General features: G+C 33.9%; 1 protein-coding gene across 1 annotated transcript in view; it reads right to left on the bottom strand.

Moving 5' to 3' along the window:
* LOC115890619 (microtubule-actin cross-linking factor 1) overlaps positions 1-22832 on the bottom strand; it is a gene marked incomplete in the record, with an annotated part of 244898 nt that overhangs the window by 45467 nt on the left and 176599 nt on the right. Inside the window, 2 exon segments of the mRNA XM_030910899.1 lie at positions 158-9758; positions 9883-9998. Of these exon segments, the coding sequence (XP_030766759.1) occupies positions 158-9758; positions 9883-9998 (9717 nt within the window).

Raw genomic sequence — 22832 nt, 5'->3', positions numbered from 1 at the left:
TGTGATAATGTGAAAATTAAACGTATGTTTGAAGCGATAATATTATCAATTAAACACTAGTCACATGCAAACTAGACAAATTTATAAATTGAAAACATTATACAGAACTAAAACAATATGCTGAGGCAGCCCAATAAAACAATAAAAGTTCACTTACCCGCTGTTCGGCGGCTAAAATTAAGCCCTTCTCCAGAGCTTTATTAAAGTCATATGCTTTCTTTTCAGGTACGTCGTGGAGTCTACCTGCCACACCGTCCACCACCTTCGATTCTATTCCTGATAAGAGCGACACTATTGTACCAGATTCCAAATCTTTAACCACTGTGCTACTAGGATCTATCAAATTTTCGTCAATAGCTTCAATAAGTGTAAGTTTTTTCCTATTTATTATATTCGTAGTAGTAAATGGATCCGTAAAACAACCCGTTGTAGGGTTATAAATGCCGTAAATTATCGATTCTATCAGGGTAAACCCTACATTTGGCGTAATTAGTAGACCAGTATCCAGTGCTACCGGCAAAGAATACAGTTTAGAGGTGGCGCTATCCAGCACATTGCCTTTTTCAGCGTCAATCAGACCTTTTCTGAAGCCTTCCGGCAGTTTTATCAATTTCTTTTTATTGGCATCTTTAATCAGCACACTATCAGGATCGATAAACCCAAGGGTTATTGAATCTTTGAGGGATACTTCTTCGTTTACGCTAGTCACCGAAAATTTACCCGTGTTTACGTTTAGGAAACCTGCGTCTATCGCTTGTCTAAATGTTAAAGGTTCTTTTAAATATATAATAACAGTTTGATCGTACGTAATAATAAGGGATTTAACCGCTGTAGTTTTAACATCAAAAATAATCGTTTTATTTAATTCTAACTCACCGTCTTTAATCGCGTCAGCAACGGTTTTAAACCTACCAGTTTGCAGATCTTTGGTAACCGCTATTTCGGGATTTACTAGTTCTAACCTAATAGCTTCTTCTAAGGCACATTCGCGGATTGGTTTTGGAGCAGCGGAACTGTCAGTGACGGTTTGTTGTTCAAATGTTTCTTCTAGAGGTTTATCCAGTGTCACTAAGATGCCTTTCTTTAAACCTTCATCAAAATTATAGGCTTTCTTCGATTTCGAATCCAAAACTATTCCATTTTCGACATCAATCTTTCCTTCCTGAATAGCTAAAAGCAGTGGCTTATTGGTATTATTCGTAAGGTCTTTATAAGCTGTAGTTTGCGGATCAATAAATTTGCTAATCAGTGCTTGCTTTATGTCATAAAATTCTCCATTCAAAGGATCAACAAACTTTCCGGAATCTGGTCTGTAAAGACAGTTTTGTATAGCTTCCTCTAAAGTAAGCGGAGTATGAGATGTAACTATGAAACCTTTGTTTTTCGCTTCGATAAAATCTATCGTTTTGCCATGAGGTAATATGTATACGCTTAGTTCATCATCAATTAATTTAGACTCTATTGCCGCAGTCAAGGTAACATATTTGTTTAATTTACTATTCTTTACTATAGATGTTTCAGGATTAATAAGTTCATTTTCAACAGACTCTTTCAAAGTATACCTCCGAGCACTAGTAGGATGTATAAATAGGCCGTCTTCTGGGCTGTAAAGACCCATCTCTATAGCTTCATATAGTCCAAAGTTTGCCGTTTCAATATCAACGATAAGACCCGTGTTTAATGCTTCTGATAATGTAATTGAGGTGTCACTGAATGGTTTCTTAAAAGTACCATTACGTTTATCAATAATTCCTAAACGGCATGTCTCACTAAGCGTATATAGTTTGCCTTGTTTTTTATCGAAGTAACAAGGTAGCAGAGGATTGATATTGAAATTCCGCATAGCTTCATGCAAAGTTATCTTTCTGTTCGTTATTGGATCAATGACTTTTCCAGTAGCTTCATCGTACAGACCTTGGTGTATAGCTCTTTGAAGCGATACTGCAGCTTTATTATCAACTAATAGTCCTAAATCAAAGGCTTTCTGCAACGAAACTTCATAGTTTTCACCCTTAGAGAAATCTCGTACCTTGCCAGTATTCCCGTCTACATAGTTGTTATGTATAGCGTCTATCAAGGGTATCTTACGCCAAATACCAACACGTGTATCTTTAACACTAACGGATTCTACGTCAATTAGGCTTATTTCTATAGCTTCGATCAAAGTTAGATAATGACCTGTCTGAGGGTCCAAAAACAGTTGTGTCTCTTCATCGTAAAGTCCTTTAACGATTGCTTCGCTCAGAGGAATTGGGGGTCGAATTTCTACAAACAGACCTCTTTCGAAAGCTTCATTAAAGTCAACCGGTTCGTTATAACTCATGAGAACACCTTTGTTGGTGTCAATGAGACCATCAGTTACAGCTTGATCGAATGTTACAATTTCTTCATCTATAGTTACCAGTGTACCAGAAGTGTCAACATACCCTCTATTTATAGCACTTGAAGGCTTCAGCCTTTCTTTATTTTTGGGATTAATAAATTTACCTGTGGCTGGATCATAAAATCCTTTAAATACTGCTTCGGGTAATGTTATCTGTGTATTATAAGGTACAATGATTCCGCGTTCTTGAGCTTCTACTAGATTCATTTCCGTATTAGTAACTGGATCGAATGCTATACCTTTAACTGGATCTATCAATTTCGCTTGGATAGCTTCATTTAGAGTTATTATATCTCCAGTTTGTGGATGTTTTACTGTCAAAACATTAGAGTTAACTATACCTCCATCGATAGCTTCTATAAGGCTGACAACGGAATCATTGAAAATAATTTTGCCAGAATTGACATCATAAACTTTCTGAGCCAATGTTTCTTGTAAAGACCAAGGTAAAACTGTACTAAGTATATAACCTTTCAAATAAGCTTGATCCAAAGTTAATAGTGGATTGGTTAATAATCCTCTTTCTCCGTCAATCAAATTACTTTGAACAGCTTCATGAAGCTCTATTATACGTCCACGTCTGTCGTCTTTAATTCTGGTTGTAACAGGATCGATCAATTTGCACTCAATTGCCTTAATTAAAGTAATGTCCTCTCCCGTTATTGGATTTAGTATAAGACCTGTTTCGGGACAGTAATAATTTGCCAAAAGGGCTTGTAGTAAATTGAAAACAGCAGGTTTTGTACGGATTAACTGTAGCTCAAGAGCTTTATCAAGTGGCACTAACTCGCCGGATTTAGTATTTTTAATTTTTCCAGTCGTGCCATCCACGAGATTTCTTGTTAAGGCATCCTGTAAAGTAACATAAGTATCTTCTTTAACATCTTTAATTTCACTAATTTTATCATCAATAATATGCCTTTCCACTGCTTCCTTGACTGATACTAATTGGTTAGTCAGTCGGTCTTTAATTTGGGATGACTCAGAGTCATATTGACCGTTACGAATGACAGCTTGTAATGAAATGGGTCGTGGTATTGCTAGTACAAAGCCGCTTAGAAAACCTTCTGAAAATGATATAGGTTTTTGGGTGGCAGTATTTACAATTAAACCTCTTTGTGGATCAACGATTTGCTTATCAACAGCTTCATAATATGGTACCAGCTGCATGTTTTTAGGATCTTTAATCGTGACCGATTTTGCATCCACAAGATTAGTATTTAAGGCTTTAATAAGTGAAATTGCATCTTCGCCGAGTTTCACTTCAACTTTAATAGGATCAAATTTATCAGTTTTGACGATTTCCTGCAAGGTTATGGGTTTATATTTTTCTTTAGGTTTATCATCAACGTGTATAATCCATCTTAGCTTAACTGCTTCAAAGAAAGGTACTCTTTTGCCCGTTTTTGGGTCCACCATGTATCCGGTCTGTCGATCAACTAAAGGTCTATCTAAAGCTTCGTGCAAAGTGATGTATGTAGGTGGTTTTTTAGTTAAATCTTTTACTAAAACAGTATCGGGATCAATAATTCCTAATTCGTAAATTAATTCTTCAAATGTTATATGATTACCAGTTTGAGGATCCAAAAATAATCTTCGTTTTTTATCATAATACCCAAGTTCGGATAACTTATCTGCCGTCATTTGTTTAGAAATGGTCAATATGGCAGATTTGTGAACTTCTACTAGAATAACTCTATGATTTGTTATAACTTGAATTACATCAAGAGGGCTAACTTTAGTTTGATCTAATCCATCTTGTACTGTATAGGGTAGTTCCTTTTTCTGATAAATAATGCGGCATATTTTTGGTTCTATTAATTTTTGTGCAATAGCATCACCGATTGGTAGTATTTGAACAATATCAGCGCTCGATACAGATTGCTCATTTTTCAAAATATGCACTGTGGATGTTTTCTGTTGACTTGCGGTGGTAACATTCGAAACATGTACTTTATCTTGTTGAACTTGCTTTCTTTTACCGGCATAGTCTTTCACAGCCTGAACAGCGGCAACACCAGCTGCTACCGGAGCTACCACAGGCAAAGCTAATCCTCCTAAGACAGCTATGAGTCCCTTTTTTGTAGCTTCTTTAAAATTAATACTTTTTCCTGTCTTATCATCCTTAATTTTACCAGTTTGACTATCAATTAATCCCTTTTCAACTGCTTGCTCTACTGTAATGGGTCTTTGAGCTGTTACATCATATATAATAGAATTTGGATCTATAATTTCTTTTTCTAAAGCCTGCTTAAATGTAATTTCTTTATTATTATCTTTAAGATCAACAAATTTTTCAGTCTTCTCATCATAAATGGTTTCAAAAGCTTCGTGAATATTAAGTTCACTAGTTTTATGTGTAGATACTGTAGCAGAAGTTTCAGTTATATCGTGCGATATTTCTGGAGTACTTAATATTTTACCCTCTTGTAGAGCTTGTTGAATAGTAACTTTTTCGCCAGAAGTAGGATCTGTAAAAACTCCAGCATTCATATCGACAAGGCCTCTTTGAAGGGCATCAGAAAATGATAAATGGTTACCTTTAATAACGGTTTTGTTTTTCGTTTGGCTAATATCTTTAATTATACCTCTCTTTCTAGCTTCCTGGATAGAAATTATTTGTCCAGTTTCAATATTTTGTACTTCATGATTGTTTAGTAGTGCATAACCTGATAAAATCTCAATTGTAAGTGTTGTTACAGTATGAATAGTATCGGCAACTGCACTTACGGTGGTAACAGGACTTGAAATTACAAAGGAAGCAGTGTCGGTTTGATCTTTAACAACTAGCAACCCCTTTTCGACAGCCTCAGAAACGGGATATACCTCTCCAGTTTGAGGATTTCTAAACGTTGCACTATCGGTATCTATAAGATCGGATTCTAATGCGTCTTCTATTTTAACAGCATGTGGAGCGGCAGGAATTGGTAGTGACATTATAAAGTTGTCATTAATAGCTTCCGTAATGGGTATAGCATCCTTTGTGATGGGATGTACAATTTCTTTTTTATCTGGATTGACCAGACCTCTTCGAATAGCTACATCTAATGTCATTCCAGCCGGTGGTAGATTTAACGGACCTGACTGTGATGATTCGTCAAATATGTTTTCTGTAACTGCTTCTTCTAATTTTTTAACACCGCTACTTGTATCAATCAGCGACTCTTCATCATCAACAACTCCTTTTTCTAAGGCTTGGCTTAAGGTTACTTTATCACCAGTTTTTTCCACTAAAGTGCTTAATGGATCAATGATATCACAGATAATTGCTTCGCTAATACTTAAATGGGCACCAGTTTCTGGATGGACGACTTTACGACTTTCGGGATCGATCAGACCCTGTTTAACTAATTCGGGTACAGTTAAACTACGGTTCAAAGGCACTAGTACTTGATTGGTTCCGTCCGGATCTAAGATTCCCCTCTCAAGAGCTTCGGTGATGTTAAGTTTGTGTCCTCTCTGAGGATCTATTATAGTTCCTTGCGTACCGTCAACTTTATTTGTTTCAATAGCTTCCTGCAATGTTAAAGGCTCCCCTGAATCGTTCACAAAATTTTCACGATTATCTAAAATAGAAGCGGTCTCTGAATCTAGAAGACCTGTCTGTACAGCGTCTTTAGATTTCAGTACTCTCTTTCTGAGTTTATGCAGTACTGTTCTCTTAGCCTCACGGTCGGGGCTGAGTGATTGTGCTCTTCCAATTTTAACTCTGTATGTTGGTTCAATTGTAATTCTCGCACGAGTTTTTTCAGCTTCAGATGGACCATATTCATCATCTAAACTAAGAGTATCTGTTGTCAATGTTTTAGTTATTGTCGGTTGCTTTGTGACTTCTTTAATATCTATTAAGTTCTGATGCTTAGTTATATTAGAGTCAGATATATCCATAACCGAGACAGGAGATTCCTTTTCAAATTCTTTCAGCTGCTCATTTGTAAGAAGTCCACGCTCTAATGCTGCCTGCGGAGTATATATTTCGCCAGTGTTAGAATCAGTAATACTGAGAGTTACAGCTCCGTGATCTTCATTCTTCAGTTTTAGTTCTTCTAACTGTTGACTAGTAATTATTCCTTTAGCCAGAGCTTCCTCTGGAGTATACGTCTGATTAGTTTTAATATCAGCTATCTTTAGAGCAGCAGTATTTTTATATTTATCTTCTAAATCTTTTAATTGCTGTTCTGTAATAAGTCCAATTTTTAGTGCTTCTTCAGGAGTATAGGTTTGACCTGATTGAGGATCAGTGATTTTTAATGTAGTAATGGTAAGAGTAGATTGAGTATTTTTGTCTTCTAATTCTTTTAACTGCTCGCTAGTAATTAAACCTTGATCTAGCGCTTCTTGAGGAGTATATGTTTGGCCAGTTTTAGGATCTGTAATCTTTAAAGTTGTCGTAGAAGTAAATGTTGTTGTAGTTTTCAGTTTATGAGTTGTTCCTGACGTATCTACATTGTCCAGATCAGCCTTCATCTTCTCATAAGTTGCTAAATCTATCAAACCTTCTTTTAGAGCAACTTCACCTGAAACTTGTTCACCAGTTTTGGGATTCACAACATAAAATGTTCTAATTGTTTTCATAATTGTTTGGACGGCAGCCACTGGAGCACCAACTACAGTAAGAATACCATATTTAGCTGCCTCTTTTAACGGTATTTTTTGGCCTGTTTTATCGATGTAATTTCCTTTTACTGGATCAATAATATTTCTTCTAATAGCTTCTTTTATTTCCAAAGGTTTACCGCTGAACGGATCTGTTACCTTTACGGTATTGGCCGGAATTTTATTGTCTAAAACAGCGGTTATTAATTCAACCTTTTCACTTTTTTCAGGATAAATAACCGAGATTGTTGTTGGGTCAAAAACTGCATCATGTTGTATTTGCACTGGCTGAACAACTGCACCTTCAGACATTTTCACTTCCGTATAGACAGGTGGATATTCATCGAGCACTGACGAAACTTCAACTTTAGCTGGCTTACCTTCTGTTTTGGTGATTTGAAGAAGTCTTTGATTAATTTGATCAGTTTGAATTACTTCTTCAAGCAAAATATAACCGCGCTTAATAGCTTCTTGAACAGTGAGAGTTTCGTTATCAATTTTGTAATGCCCCGTACTATCCAGAATTTTTTTCTCGATAGCCTTCGCTATAATAAGACGGCGTTTGGTTATAGGGTCAATAACTGTAGCGGAATTCTGGTTAATTAGCTTTAAGCTGATACACTCCTCAAAGCTCGCTAATCGGTCTGTTCCAGGAATAATAAACAGACCTGTTACGGGATCAAATAATTTTTGGTTAATAGCATCGTTTAAAGTCCATCCCTCGCTAGGCAATTCATATACTTGTTTTTCCGATGATTTCTTTTCACTGACTAAAAATTCACTAGTAGAGCTTCTGCTATCTGATACAATTCCCTCTGTTATAATCGGAGATTCTTTCTTGCTGGTTATAGTTATAATTGTCGAATGGGAGCCTTTAGGGGTAATAACTTTTTCAGAATTTTCAACGTCTGGTGCCAATTTTCCTTCACTAATAGCTTGAACTATAGGAATTATTTCGTTTGTCTTCGGATCCGTAAATGTTTGTTGTTCGTTGCTTATTAACCCAAGTCGTAGAGCCTCAGTATAAGTGATAACTTCTTGTGTAATGTCCTTACTTGTTACCGTAGCATACCTTTGAACCAAAGTTCGGGTAATTTTCGTGGATACATGTAAATTTAGTAAGCTGTTTAGAGTAGCCGCTCCTTCTGGAGTAATTAAATGTTGAGCAATAGCTTCGTTGAGATATATCACTTTATTCGTCTTTATATCGATTAAATTGCCGCTTCTCGTATCGACGTATCCCTTGAAAACGGCTTCCAGCACATTCAGTTCTTGCTGATTTTCAAAAATACCGATTTTTCGAGTTAACATTTCGTAAATTTCGGGTTTCACTTCGCCAGAATGAACACCGTCGCTAAAAGGTACTAACTTACCGCTCTTTGTATTAACTAGCAAACTACCGTCGTACTTATTACTAATAAAGCCCTTAGCCGAGGCCGCGTTAAAACTAATATAGTCGGATTTGTCGGGAGGTTGGAACCCATCTACGTCGAATATCGATTTTTTTACGACCGAAATAATATAACCCCTGTTCACAGCTTCGACAATAGTTAAAATCTCTCCCGTAACAGAGTTTTTAAACGTGCTATCAGGTAATATAACGCCCCTTTGGAGTGCTTCAGATAAAGTCACTAATTCGTTAGAACGATGATCTAAAATAGATTTAATTTGGTCTACATCGATTACGCCGCGTTCTGCTGCTTCGAGAAGGGTAAGTTTGGTTTGGTGAAGAGGCGAAAGGATCTTTCCATTTTCGTCTATAAGATTATCATCAACTAGTTCTTTTAACGTTTTGGGTTTTACAATTAGCTGTCTGCGCTTAGCTTCCAGGAGTGATAATTTTTCGTGGCCTAACACGTACTTACCTAGTTTGGGGTTTAGAATTCCTTTTTCTAGCGCTTGTACTACCGTTACTTTCGAGTCTGTCTTAGAGTTGACTATTTCCCTTAAATCCCCCTCAACGACGTTACATTTAACCGCCGCGTCTATTTGATACTTATTTCCGGAATTTCTGTCGACGATCCAACCGGTCACGTCATCAATAAGCCCTTGGGTTATCACGTCCGCAAGTGCCAAAGCTCCCGTTTGGAGTTTAACTTCGGTGTGCTGTAGCAAATAACCTCTTTTATACGCTTCCTTGATATCGATAATTTCTCCGCTGTCTAATTTGTACGTTCCTGAAGTTACGTCTACCTTTCCATCATCAATGGCTTGATTGATTGTCATGGAGTGTGTTACCTTTAAACGTTTTTCAGAAGAATCAACAAAAGTGGTTTCTGCATCTAAAAGTCTTCGTTGGATGGCTTCCAGAAGGGTTAATTCTCGACCGTCTTCTTTAACGCCGCAAGGGCTTTGAAGTTTATCTGCTAGTTTCGGGTCGATAAGACCTTTTCTTTTTGCTTCTTCGATGGTGATTTGAGTGCCGTCGGGTGAGGCGATAATTTTTTCAGTTCTCACGTCCAAAATTCGTTCGGATATGGCGTCCCTAACGGTCATTTGTTCACCGGTGAACGGATTGATGATTCCAGCTACGTCTACTATATTTTCGGTGCTGATGCTTTCGTGCACCTTGTGGACGCGTTTTAAAGACTTGATTTCTGAGAACTGCATGGAGGTACCGTAAGTTTGAGGTACCTCCTGAATTATTTGCGTTAAGGTGGTGTGTTTATCGGGTGGACGACCATTTGTGATTTTGTCAGTTTCGTCGGTGTAATGTCTTTGCTGGTCATCAGATATTTTAATCGTAGTTCCATTTTCTGTTTTCGTAGATTTAACGTACCTAAATAAAACATTTTAATAGGTTTATTATAGACATTTTAAGAAACATATTTAAATATCAATTTAAGAATTTCCATGAAGTAGAATTTTGATGAATCAGTTAATAGTGTCATGTAAAAACTTACTGTTTGCTATAATGAGTCGTAGTAGTGTATGTAGATGTGTGTTCACTAGCGCTACTCATGTGAAATTCAGTCCTGAACGTTTTAAAAGGCTGAGGCTGCATTTGCTCGACCAATCGCTGAAAAAATAAAATAAAAACATTATTTAATTTATTTTAATCCTTCAAACTTAATAATTTTATTTTTGTCAATAATGACATTTATTGACTATTTCCATTCTAAATATCTTGAGAACGGTTGCTCAGAGCGATTTCTACCAAGAGACATTTTTTACGTAAAAAATGACGGAAATGTATATTTTTCACTCAGTAGTTTTACACAGGTACGGACGAAAAAGTATTCTTAAAAACAGTTAAATCACATGTAGGTGGCGACCCCACGAGTAAGAGTCATATTGACACACATCGAAATCCAAATTTCTTATGTCAAAAAACACCCAGTTATCCAAATATCGACTGTAGTTCAGAAATTATTTGGAAACAACCTGAATAAAAATAAAACTTCTCCAAAACGAAGCATTTAAAAAAACATACATTTATACGAACTTTTTTGCTTATTTTTATCTGTAGAATATGCTGCCTAAGTTTCCCGAATACAATTCTGAACCACCTTATATATCAAACCACCCTGTATATCAAAATAAAAATGTAAATATATAAAAATAATATAAAGGTAAACAAAGTTTTCTTGCAGCTTTTAGTATAAATTACTATTTATTTAGTAATGTATAAAAATAATATGGGGTCATTACAAATTTATAAATATTATCAGCCTCAAGTATTCGTGCACTAGAAATTACGTGGGAATAAAAAAGATTAAATGTTATGCTTATTACGTATCCAAGATAATAAATAAATTCCAAATATTAATAAGTTAAGTTATTATTGGTTTTGCGAGACAAGTCTCTAATATTGTCTAAATAATACTTCATCAATAAAATACTAATAAAAAATGGGATAATGTCATATAACGCGTAGGCTTCGATATTCTGAAGAAAAAAACAATACGTGGGGGTACCACTATTGCTATAACCTTCATTCTTACCCATCGAGTTTTGTCACCTTGGCGGCCACTTTGAAATAATTAAAAATATTTTTCCATATAAATAAACCCGAACAAACTTGAACTGAGAGAGCTAGATTTTTTATTTATTTACAAAGAGGTTGCGGTCATTGAATAAATATAGAAATTCGAATAGCAGTGGCTGGGAAACTTAAATTGTTTAAGTGGTATATGCTAATTTTACATGTAGTCTACTTGTGTGTAGATATTTATTCTTAAGAGAAAATTGGCATCTAAGCTGCTGCGTCTGGCTAATGTAATCTGTTAATTCTAACATTGTCAATAATTATTAATGAAATTAATCATCTTAGAGGGCAACGAACCAAATACGCAAATACACAGGTTCCCGATTGACCACCAAAGTGAAGCGACGTTAGATGCTGTAAGTATATGAACGGGTAAACGATTGGAAAACTGCTGTTGTTCCAAGGCGGGATGGATCAGCTATCTCGTGAGTGGAGTTGATTTAGACACTCGATAAGTCGGTAGACCATTTTATAGATGAGGACCGCGGTTCGGAATCCCCGTCAACAAAGCTTAATTTTTCAACAATAGCTTATATTTTTCAACACACATTTTCCTACAAACGTAAAAAACCGGCAACACTGTATGCTGCTTTTAGATTTTGTCTCTCTGTCTGTCAACCGGTCATTTATATTATTCTCTGTCACATCTCATTAAAATCTACACCACATAAATTGGATTACCAACAGGGTATATTGTATATTATATTACATACTATTATTTGAACTTTCTTGGCCTAAAAAATAAATAAGTATGAAAGTTTTTTATGCAATATGAATAATCTATGAAAAACATATTACAAACTTGATCGATATCATATGAAAGTATATATTCTGATCTAAAAAATCAGATTTATTTAGATAATTTATTTTAGTAGCATTGTAATTGAAGGGTTTAGGGGAAAACCATGATAAGGGCCATTTTACTAATTTTACAGGAGAGTCCTGGACGGCTGGTAGTTGGTGGTAGGTCCCACTTAAAAACGAAAATAAATACTTAAAAATTAATATAAACATAAAAGTACTCCGTAAAAATTATTTACTATTACACGTATGTATATACGAGTTTAGTAATTAAAAGATTACGTTATAGGTATCAATTGTTTTGTTATCTCTGATAAAAGATATTAAAATACACACAAAAAAATAATACTTTGACAACATAAATTATGCACAATTACCGACATTTTAAATACATATACAGGGCGAGTCTTAAATAAGTACAAATATTTTTAGGTGTAGTATATTTCGACCCCAGAAACACGGTGAAGTTTTTTCGGGAAAAACATTTTTTGAAAATTTGGAATTTTTTGAAAGTTTTGGATTTTTTTTAGTTTTTAGTTAAAAAACATAATTTGTTGATAATATGGCAACATAGCCAGTAGATTAAATTTACAAGAGAGAAAATCCAGAAAAGATCCAGTTGTTCTCAAAATTTTAGCAAATCTTTTTTTTTTAATTTTCAAAGTAAAATAACTCGGTTATTTTGGATTTATTTGAAAAACGGTAAAAAGAAAATATGTTTCTTTTATCGAGATCTACCGGCCTTCAAAATATTTGATTTATTTAAGACTCACCCTGTTATAAGCAAATACAAAATAAACTTTTAGTTACGTCATCGAGGGCGCGATTATTAAATTCATTGTTGCCAACCATGGATATATTTGGCGCCGGGCTGACTAACTGGAATTTAAATTTCCCGCTGGCGATTTAGGTGGTAGTTCTGCTGTAAAAAATGTCAAGTTGCCACTTTCATTTATCTATTTCCTGACATTCTGATTTGTTTTGACACTTTAGTTTTGTATCATGAGTTTTTGTTTAAGTGAAATGTTGTGATTCTTTAAGTTTATTTTTTTTACTAGCAGACCTTGCAGTCGAAAAGTGTTCTTTTTAGAACCGCTTATAGTGCGAAGTCAAAGTTTGGCGAAGTGCACAAGACGCCGAAGCAGTTTAACAATCGTTGCAAAAAACTCATCGCAACCTTATTAGAATATTTTGAACAGAAAAGCGGTAGTAATAGCCCTTTATCTCCCTTAAGTGATGTTAGGGAGGTCAGTTTTTTTATGTAAATCATAACTGTTTATATATTTATTGTTAATTCATTTTTGTTTCCTAAAATATTTTGATTAAAAGAAAATATGTAAAAGTGAGCAACGCTGTGCCGATCAAGCTTAATCACGTGACTAAAAGTTTATACCTATATAATAAGTGATTTCCGAGGTGATTTCATAACTAAAAATATTACCTTCCTGATCTTTCAACAATATCGTTAATTAAGGTTAGATAAAATTTGCTGTAAAGTCTTTAATTGCTAAATATAATTAAAGAAAAATAACACTGTCGATTGCCAGGTGTATGTGTTAAAATTGGCAGAGCATAAACCGTACCGCATGGTATAAAGGAACTCAAGGAAAATTTTAGGTATATTTTTTTACAAAAATAATATTATACAAAAATAATACATGTTTATACAGCATGAGACTTAATAAGTGCAAATTCATTTAGGGTAGTATATTTCGCCCACGAACAAGTTAGTCTATGAAGAACAATTATTAGTCTATGAAGTTTTTTTCGCGTATAAGATCGTGCAGTTTTTTATTTTCCTATATATTTTAGAAACCGTTTGTTCACAGGAAATTTTCCCACAATATAATTTATTAATCTCTGATATTATCATAGCTACGGGGATGCAAATACAGAAAGAATCCGGTGGCTCTAAATTTTTTTAAAAAATAAATCATTTTTTAAAATTTTCAAATTTGAATAACGCGGTTGTTTTGGACTTATTTGAAAAACGATAAAGAGAAAATATATTTCTTTTATCGAGATCTACCAGCCCTGAAAATATTTGCACTTATTTAAGACTCACCCTGTATATTCATACTAAAAAATTATTTCTGTAATTAAATCAAGTAAATAAAAGAAGTCATAATAAAATGTGGCCAAAATATTCTTATTTCACAAAATACCCGTAATTACTACATTCTCCTGTTTTTTTTTCATCATATTCATTATAAATAATTTGCTTTGACTTTATATTATACATTTTAAAATCCCTCATGCCCTTTGTCATTGATATTTCTAAATTTCTGCTAAAAAAATAAAAACGATATTTTCTTCATTTTTGGCGGATTGCCAAAAAGTTAAAATAAAAAAGCGATATTGCGAGACTCGGGTGACTTGCGACTTGTACCGCACATGAATAGTCAATGACCAGACAAAATCAAAATATTACAACAGTATCGTTACAAATTATCATCCAAAAAACTTATATCCTTGGAAAGTATGTCTAAACTCAAAGGAAATTAAAGAATTTAATATTTTACAAAATATTCTATTTATAATACTGATGATAGTTTCACATCATCACTTGTAATGTTTGTGATGTATGAGATAAAAATACTATCAATGATCTAATTGTATACAGCTGAATTTAGTGTATTTACAAGGTTTATTAAAGCAAAACCTAAAGTAATTGTAAATATTTAAAGATAAGATGCACGCTTATTATTTATGCACAAATAAAATTACATGCGCTTTAACACACTTTAGTAGGAATAATAAATTTCTATTCTATAGTCTTTTTTACGTATAAGTGATACCAATTAAACTTTTAGTTACGTAATCGAGTGCGCGATTTTTAAATTCATTGTTAGCAACGATGGACATATTATAATTATAACTCCATATTATAACTAACTGGAATTTAAATTTCCCGCTGGGGATTCAGGTGGTAGCTCTGCTGTAAAAAAATGTCAAGTTGCCACATTTATTTATTTATTTCTTGACATTGTCATTCGTTTTGACACTTTAGTTTTGTATTACGAGTTTTTGGGTTAAATGAATTGTGTTGGGATACTTTAAGCTTAAAAATGTTTACTAGCAGACTTTGCAGTCGAACATTGTTCTTTTTAGAACCTCTTTTAGTGCGAAGTCTACAAGATAGCTTAATAGCCGTTCAGAAAACTTATCGCAACCTTATTAGAATATTTTCAACGGGAAAGGGGTAGTAATATCCCTTTATATCCCTTAAGTGCTGTTAACGAGGTGAATTTTGTTGATGTAAATAATAACTGTTTATATATTTACTAGCGTGTACCAGCGACTTCGTTCGCGTCGAATTAATCATTTGTAATGGTGATGATAAAGTAAAGCAAGAATTTCCAATAACATACAAACTGGATAAAATTTTCTCACATTTATGTCAGCATTAGAAAAAACAATACAGCGATATTATTATATAACTTGGTAATATTTGAAGGGTAGTTTCATCTCGTTGGAATTCGACTTTCGAAAAATCCGTTTGCCAAAAATAAGCTTTTTACGTCAATCAGTTTATGCAGAATCGTGGTTAAGAAATTACCCAACTTTTTGGAACACCCTGTATGATTTTTTTAAAAATTTCAAAATATGTAAAAAAACCAAATAAATTATGCTTGTCCAAGCGTTTTCCCGAAATACTAACCGTTTTTTAAATAACAAATATTGTAATACTTGGGGGGCGTTTTCACCTTCTTGGAATTTAAGATTCGAGAAACCCCTCCTTATCGAACCTCTACCCCCACAGTCAATCCGTCTGCCAAAAATCAGCTTTAAACGTCAAGCAGTTTAAGCAGAATCGTGATTACTCAATAGTCATATTTTATGAAACACCCTGTATAAATTTATAAAAAAATCTTAAAATATGTAAAACAACAATATAAAATATACGTGTTTAAGAGTTTTTCCGAAAAAACTCACCGGTTTTTAAATAAAAAATATTTTATTATTTGAGGGATAGTTTCACCCCCTTAGAATTCGAGTAATCCTTTCTTATCGACCTCTACATCCTAAAGTCAATCTGTTTTCCAAAAATCAGCTTTTTACGTCAAACGCTTTAAGCAGGATCGTGATTAATCAATGACCAGATTTTTCGAAACACCCTGTATACATTTTTAAAAAATCTTAAAATATGTAAAAAAACAAAATAAAATATACGTGTTTAAGCGTTTTTTCGGAAACTTGACCGTTTTTTAAATAAAAAATATTGTAATATTTGAGGGGTGGTTTCACCCTCTTGGAACTGGAATTTCGAAAAATCCCTTCTTATCGAACCTCTATACCCTAGAATCAACCTGTATGCCAAAATTGAGCTTCTTACGTTGAGAGGTTTGTGCAGGATCGTGATTAATCAGTATGTCAGTCACTTAACGATTTTATATATTAGTACAGATAATTATTTTATTTTTGTTCCCTAAAATATTTTGATTAAAAAAATATGTAAAAGTGGGCAACGTTTACTCGTATATCTCTTACTACCGCAAAATAAAACCCTAATTCAACATAACACACCCAAACATTTTGCTTTTTAACACTGGACGCGTGTTTCGCTAACCACGTTAGCATCATCCGCAGATGATTAAAACCATTTTTTTTTTCGTTTTAATCATCTGCTCATGATGCTAACATGGCTACCGAAGCGCGTCCAGTGTTTAGAAGTGTTTGGTTTGGTTTGGTGTTACAACGGCAAAATAGTAACACTAATTTACCATAATACACCAATTATGGTAAATTAGTGTTACTATTTTGCTGTTGTAACACCAACGGTTCTAACCCCCAACTGTAATCTCTAACTACTGTCGTGTGCACTCCTGTAAAATTAGTAAAATGGCGCTTATCATGTTTTCCCCTGGACCCTTCAATTAAATGTTAAGCATTTTTTAGTTGATTATACCGTATGATCAAAAAAAAAATGGCGTCCAGTTGGCTGGGAAATGACGATCGATGACATTTCCCATATAAATTTACGTATAAAATGACAGCGATCTTTATTTCATAGCCATCGCTGACGCCGTTTTTTCTCGATCATACGGTACAAATCGTCGCTGTAAAGTCAAAACCTCGTATCTCCAAATTTTGAGATTTCGAGTTACTAGTGTAAAATATTTCAGTAAATATGTCCATGTTAAATGCAACACGCAACACCTCGTAGTATTAAGGTTAGACGTTATTCACTGCGTATCCGAATAACATATAATCTTGATACAAGGTGTTACATAGAACGCGGACATATTTACTGAAATATTTTACACTCGTAACTTGAAATCTCAAAATAGAGAGAGAGTTTTGATTTTACAGTGACGAAATATGTCTTAAAATAAAATCAGTAAATAAATTAATAATCAAAAAGGAAGTAATTATTAAATTATCTGTTGCGATAAATAATATTAATCTGTTGAAAAGTAGTTGGTGAATACAATAATATTGAATATAGTATAGTATTTGACTAAATGATAAATCAAATACTATCACAAACTATGTGAACTACGATCTGATAAAATTAGATAAATTAATCTATAAATGTAATAAAATACAATAAACATATTCCCCACGTAATATTTAAGTTTACATCATTTTTAATATTGTCCTAGTTAGAATAATCAAAATGTAAACCTTGCTTTTAGAAGAAGGTTGTTCTAGGAATGCGTAAAATTTTCTGAACACCACTGATGACATCACTTCTTGCTAATATACATACATACATTCATGAATATATTATACAGACATTTATAGACAAATTAACTTTATAAATTTCTTATACATTTATTTTTGTATGATCACTGGAGTAAATGTATTTCATATATAAAGGAAACTTTAGATTGGAATGCTCAGCTTGCCGCCAAAACTTATAATTGTTTTGGAGCGCATACGTTGTAGGGCGCTGCTAAAGCGGTTGCTCAGAACAACCGCAAATAAGAACAGAAATAATTTTCTCTTGTCAAAGTCAGAATCTTTAAAAATTATAAAATCTTTCAAAATTTAAACCGTCCTCATTGAAAAAGTACCGAAAAGTGTTTAAAGCGTCCATTTTCAAAGTAATTATTGCTATCTTGTGAGTTTAATTTAAATTTTATTTACTCAAACCCGTGATAATTGTGAAAAAGTGGCATTAAAAACTTAAAAAGCTGTGTGAACTGTGAACTGCAAAAACCATCGTGGATCGTGGCATAACGTCGGTTTCCAATGTTTCGTAGGTCTTTCATACATGTCCTTATATAAAATAAAGATTCTTATATGCAACACACCATATTTTATTTAAAAAATTAAAAGAACATAATAATAAATTTGAATAAACAATATTTGGTGATATAATTCCGGAAAAAGCCGAACCGCTCCGAAATTATCAAAAGCTTTGGAGAGCGACCGTTTTCAGAATAGCGCCAAATAGTATTTACATTATCCTTATGGGCACTTGCCAATATAAACTTGGTTCTTTTATCTATGATGTATTGACAATACACAAAATTCTCTTGACGGATGATAATCAGCCAAAATAACATTACTATTAACTATTAATTAATTAATTATTATTAACATTAATTACTCGCAAAATTTGTAAACAACTATAATTAGTGCAAAAATTTAATAGTTTGATAAATTTTTCTACTGATTAAAAATTATTACCACTAATTTTGACGTATTGAAATCTTACATTGAAATTAGAGGAACAAACTTCTACCCTAATTGAAACCACTAACATACTCTACTAATTTCGAGGTTCTGAATAAAGCTTAAGTCTTTAAGCAATAAAAAATATATAAACAATCCCATTAAATTTATTAAAATATTTCAATAAATTATCTAAAATATTAGTTGTGATAAATAAAATTCAAGCTAACAAAACTAAATAAAAATTATCTTTATTTGATTAGTCTATATATTAAAATAATTTTAAAAAATAATTAAATATTTTCGGCATTTCAAGAACATCTTGAGTAGATCCTGTCAAAATGATTTTTCATAGATCAATCAAATGTTTATCGAAAAAAAAAGAAAATTATTAATGTTGTTGCCACATAAACTCAAAAATAATCACAGATAACATTAAGAAATAAGCATTTTAGTAAATTATAGCACAAGATTTTTGCAAATTAAATTGTGCAACACACAATCCGCAATTCATTACCCCATTCATAAATTTCGAATAGGTGTATATTTTTAGAACATTACCGTATGGTTATCGCACCTACGTATGTTTTTGTTGATTTTTAAAACGTGCCTTAGTCTATGTTGTAATTTTTCAAAATTAAACGGAAAAAATAAAAATTATTTCAAAACCGTCTGTCCTAAATAAATTTCAACAAAAATATTTTCTAGTTCAGCCTCGACCTATCGCAGCGGCACTTATTGATCTTAGAACGCCCAATGTAATATTTTTATTTCGGTTTTATTAATTTCATAACGAATATGTTATAATTTGCCCACACTCATTTTTAGAATTAATGATTAATGAGGTTGGATGATATTTTGAAAATATTGGATTCTTACCCAAGGAATGTTGGAGAGTTCATGATGAAAATCGTAATCCTTGCTCATTGTATTAGTTTGCTTTATAACAATTAACACAATCTCCTTCTATGTATAAAATATATAATAAAAATTCATACACAAAAACACAACAGTATTTTTCACCATTCAAACGGGGATCACGAGTAAGCACAGCCTTGATTTGATTTTTCGGAAATTGTTTGTGTCTTTTTAATGAAAGAAGAGTTATTTATCCTAGGTTATAACGTGTATTTTTATAGAAAAACATGTTTGCCGGTCGATGTATTAAGTCGTGCGCGCTAGCGTAACATTCCGGAAGACAGACCGCGCTAAACTGACAGTTCGAATCGCGACTATCGCGAGCGATAACGCGAATGGCGGTGATGCAAACGGCGGCTGCTCGATTGAACCCGCCAATGAAAACGCGCGACTCGTCCGATGAACACCTCAAAGAAATAATAAAAATAGACCAACGTTATTGTATTAAATAAAGGTACCCGGGATATACCAACCAGATATAAACAGATATCTGGTTTTGTGTCAATAATTCTTAATAATAAAGCTCATATAGTCAGTTTTCGGCTTACCGAACTAAACACCTCAGTTGTTTATTTACAAGTTAATGTCTTAATAGTATAAGAGCTAGCAACGTCTTCGAGAAAATATTTAAAAAAAGCTGGCCCTGATATATTTTACCATGCTCTCTGGAACAGCATACATCCATACATACTACCATTACTCGCTGACGAGTATTCGACACGCATCAAAAGTTGGTCACGCACGGCGTTTTCTTTCTGTGACTGAAAAGCCCGATACGTGATGCTATTTGCCTACCGCACTCCGGACATTTAAAAATCTCATTGCTTTGTGCCCTCTTTACTTTTTGGTTTGTCGCTGTTAACTGAGTTTACAATTCTTCCCCATTGAGTTCTATTGTGAACTGCTTCTTCTTAATGATTCTGCATGTTAATCCCCTTTAAGTTTTCGTGGAAAATGTCCTTGTACCTTTTGAGTTGTCCACTCCTCTTACCTCCTCTTACCGTCTACAAGCTCACCGTAAAGCAGAGATTTTGGTATGCGGTTTTCTTGCATTCTGCATACGTGACCAACCCATCTTAAGCGGGATTTTGTAATCATGACTTCAATACTCTCGCAGTTAGGTTTTTCAAGGACCGATACGTTTAAGACATGATGGAACCACCGGATTCTTAAGAGTTGTCTAAGGTGTCTCTGTTGCAACTTGTTTAATGCGTTTATGTGTCGGCGGTACGGCATGCGGCACCCAGGTTTCGCTCCCATATAACATGGTGGGGATTATAATTGCTCGGTACACTGCAAGTTTCGTTTTTGTACTCAAGTCATGATTGTAGAAAACCATATCTTTTAATTTCCAGAATGCTCTTGAGGCGCTGCTAATCCTGTGAGGAATTTCAGAGTCGATATTGGCCTTTTCCGAAATCAAACTGCCGCGCCGAGGTAATTAAATTCCGCTACATATTCCAATAGTTCTTCTCTGATTTTTATAGCATTGGGGGAGTGCACATGATTTTGGTTTTGTCGATGTTTAGCTTAAGGCCCAAAGCCTCGTATGCCCAGGTATATGTGTTCAACATTTCTTGTAATTGTTGTAACGTGTTTGCAACTAGAGCGCATTCATCAGCGTATTGAAGTTCTGTGATGAATTTTGTACGTATTTTTGCTCTGAGTCTTTTTATGTTGAACAGACAGCCATCATATCTGTACCTAATGTCCAATCCCCTCTCCTGCAGTTTGCTGTCCATTATAATGGAGAGCGCTGCCATGAATATGTTGAATAGGAGAGGCGCTAAGACACATCCCTGCCTAACTCCTGTATTTGTCAGGAAGGGGTCGCTCAGTGATCCATCATGTGACACTCTTGACTGGTTGTTGTTATGGAGGCTTTTATACACTGTAAGAACTGGAACAGCATGCGGCCCATCTGGCTGCCGATACCCGTTGCGTTCATTACTGCGCATCGGAAGAAGATCCTATATCTTTTTTTATTTAGTCCGTTAAATTCTAGTATTGAATATAAATCGAATAAGTCTCCATAGCGCAGCGCGTAGAGTTTCCGACTACGAAACGAGGATTCACAGTTCGAGACCGGGTCAGGGCAAAAACTTTTTCATTTTATTTTCGTTTATATTCTGATAGTAAAGTATTAAATATTTTTTTGAATCACCAGAATTATTTAATATTTTACTATCAGAATATAAACGAAAATAAAATAAAAAAGTTTTTCCCTGACCCGGTCTCGAACTCTAACTCCTCGCTTAATACGCGGAACCTATACGCGCTGAGCTATGCAGACTCGGTCGGTTAATATTCAAAACTTGAATTTAAACGACTAATAAAAAGATAGGATCTTCTTTCAATGCACAGTAGGAACGCAACGTTTACCGACAGCCAGACGGGCCGCATACTGTTCCAGAGAGCATAGTAAACGATATATTAAAGAGCCAGCTTTCTTAAAATACTTGTTTTCCCGACGTTGCTAGCTCTCGTACTATAAAGTTTTAGCTATACTTACATTTCAGAGAAGAAGTTTATAGTGTAAATTTCTTCGTAAACTTTCGGTTCAGTATCAATTTCAAGTGCAAATTTAATTATAGGACCATACATGTTGGGAATTCGGAACTCGGAGTGAAGGAATGGTGGAGTTCGCTGCTTTTGATATTAGACCCCTGATTTATAAGTTTAATGTTACGTGTTTCTTCTTGTGAAATATCTGTGCATAGACGTTTTCAGACTAATTTTTTTTTCAAAGTAAAACAAAACTTAGTGCATAATTTGTGGAATTTACAACAAAAATAAAAACATAACTTTTTGCAAGTTACTACTTAGAACAGTAGTGTACATTGGCGCAATAATTGGCAGTAAGTGCAAATATTTTTAAGGGTGGTATATTTCGACCTCAGGAGCACGTCTATGAGGTTTTTTTGCAAAAAAAGATGTTCAAAATCGCGCATTCTCTTTTAAATATTCCTGTATGTTTACCGCAAATTTTCCCACGGTATAATTTCTTAATATCTGATATTACCATGGTTATGGCTTTACTCTATGGTTACGGCACTAAAAGAGATGCAAATACAGAAAAAAACTGGTCGCTCTCAATTTTGTTTTAAAAATAAATCAATTTTTTTTAATTTTTTGTTGATAATATGGCAACATACATAGTAGATTAAATTTACAAGAAAGAAAATCCAGAAAAGATCCCGTGGTTCTCAACATTTTAGCAAAAAATCTTTTTTTTTGAAATTTTCGAGTTGTTTTACTTTGAAAATTTCATAAAAAAATATATTTTGCTTAAATTTTGAAAACCACTGGATCTTTTCTGGGTTTTCTTTCTTGTAAATTTAATCTACCATCTATGTTTCCATATTATCAACAAATTATGTTTTTTAAATAAAAACTAAAAAAAATCCAAATTTTCTACCCTCAAAAATATTTGCGCTAATTAAGCACTCACCCTGTATTGTTATTTGAAATTAATATACTACTTTGTCTATTTTTTTCTGTAAATGATATTATGTTATAATA

Source organism: Sitophilus oryzae, unplaced genomic scaffold (assembly GCF_002938485.1).
Source record: "Sitophilus oryzae breed Bouriz unplaced genomic scaffold, Soryzae_2.0 scaffold_89_pilon_pilon, whole genome shotgun sequence".
Classification (NCBI taxonomy): Eukaryota; Metazoa; Arthropoda; class Insecta; order Coleoptera; family Curculionidae; genus Sitophilus; species Sitophilus oryzae.
This window is presented reverse-complemented; position numbering and strand designations above follow the sequence as displayed.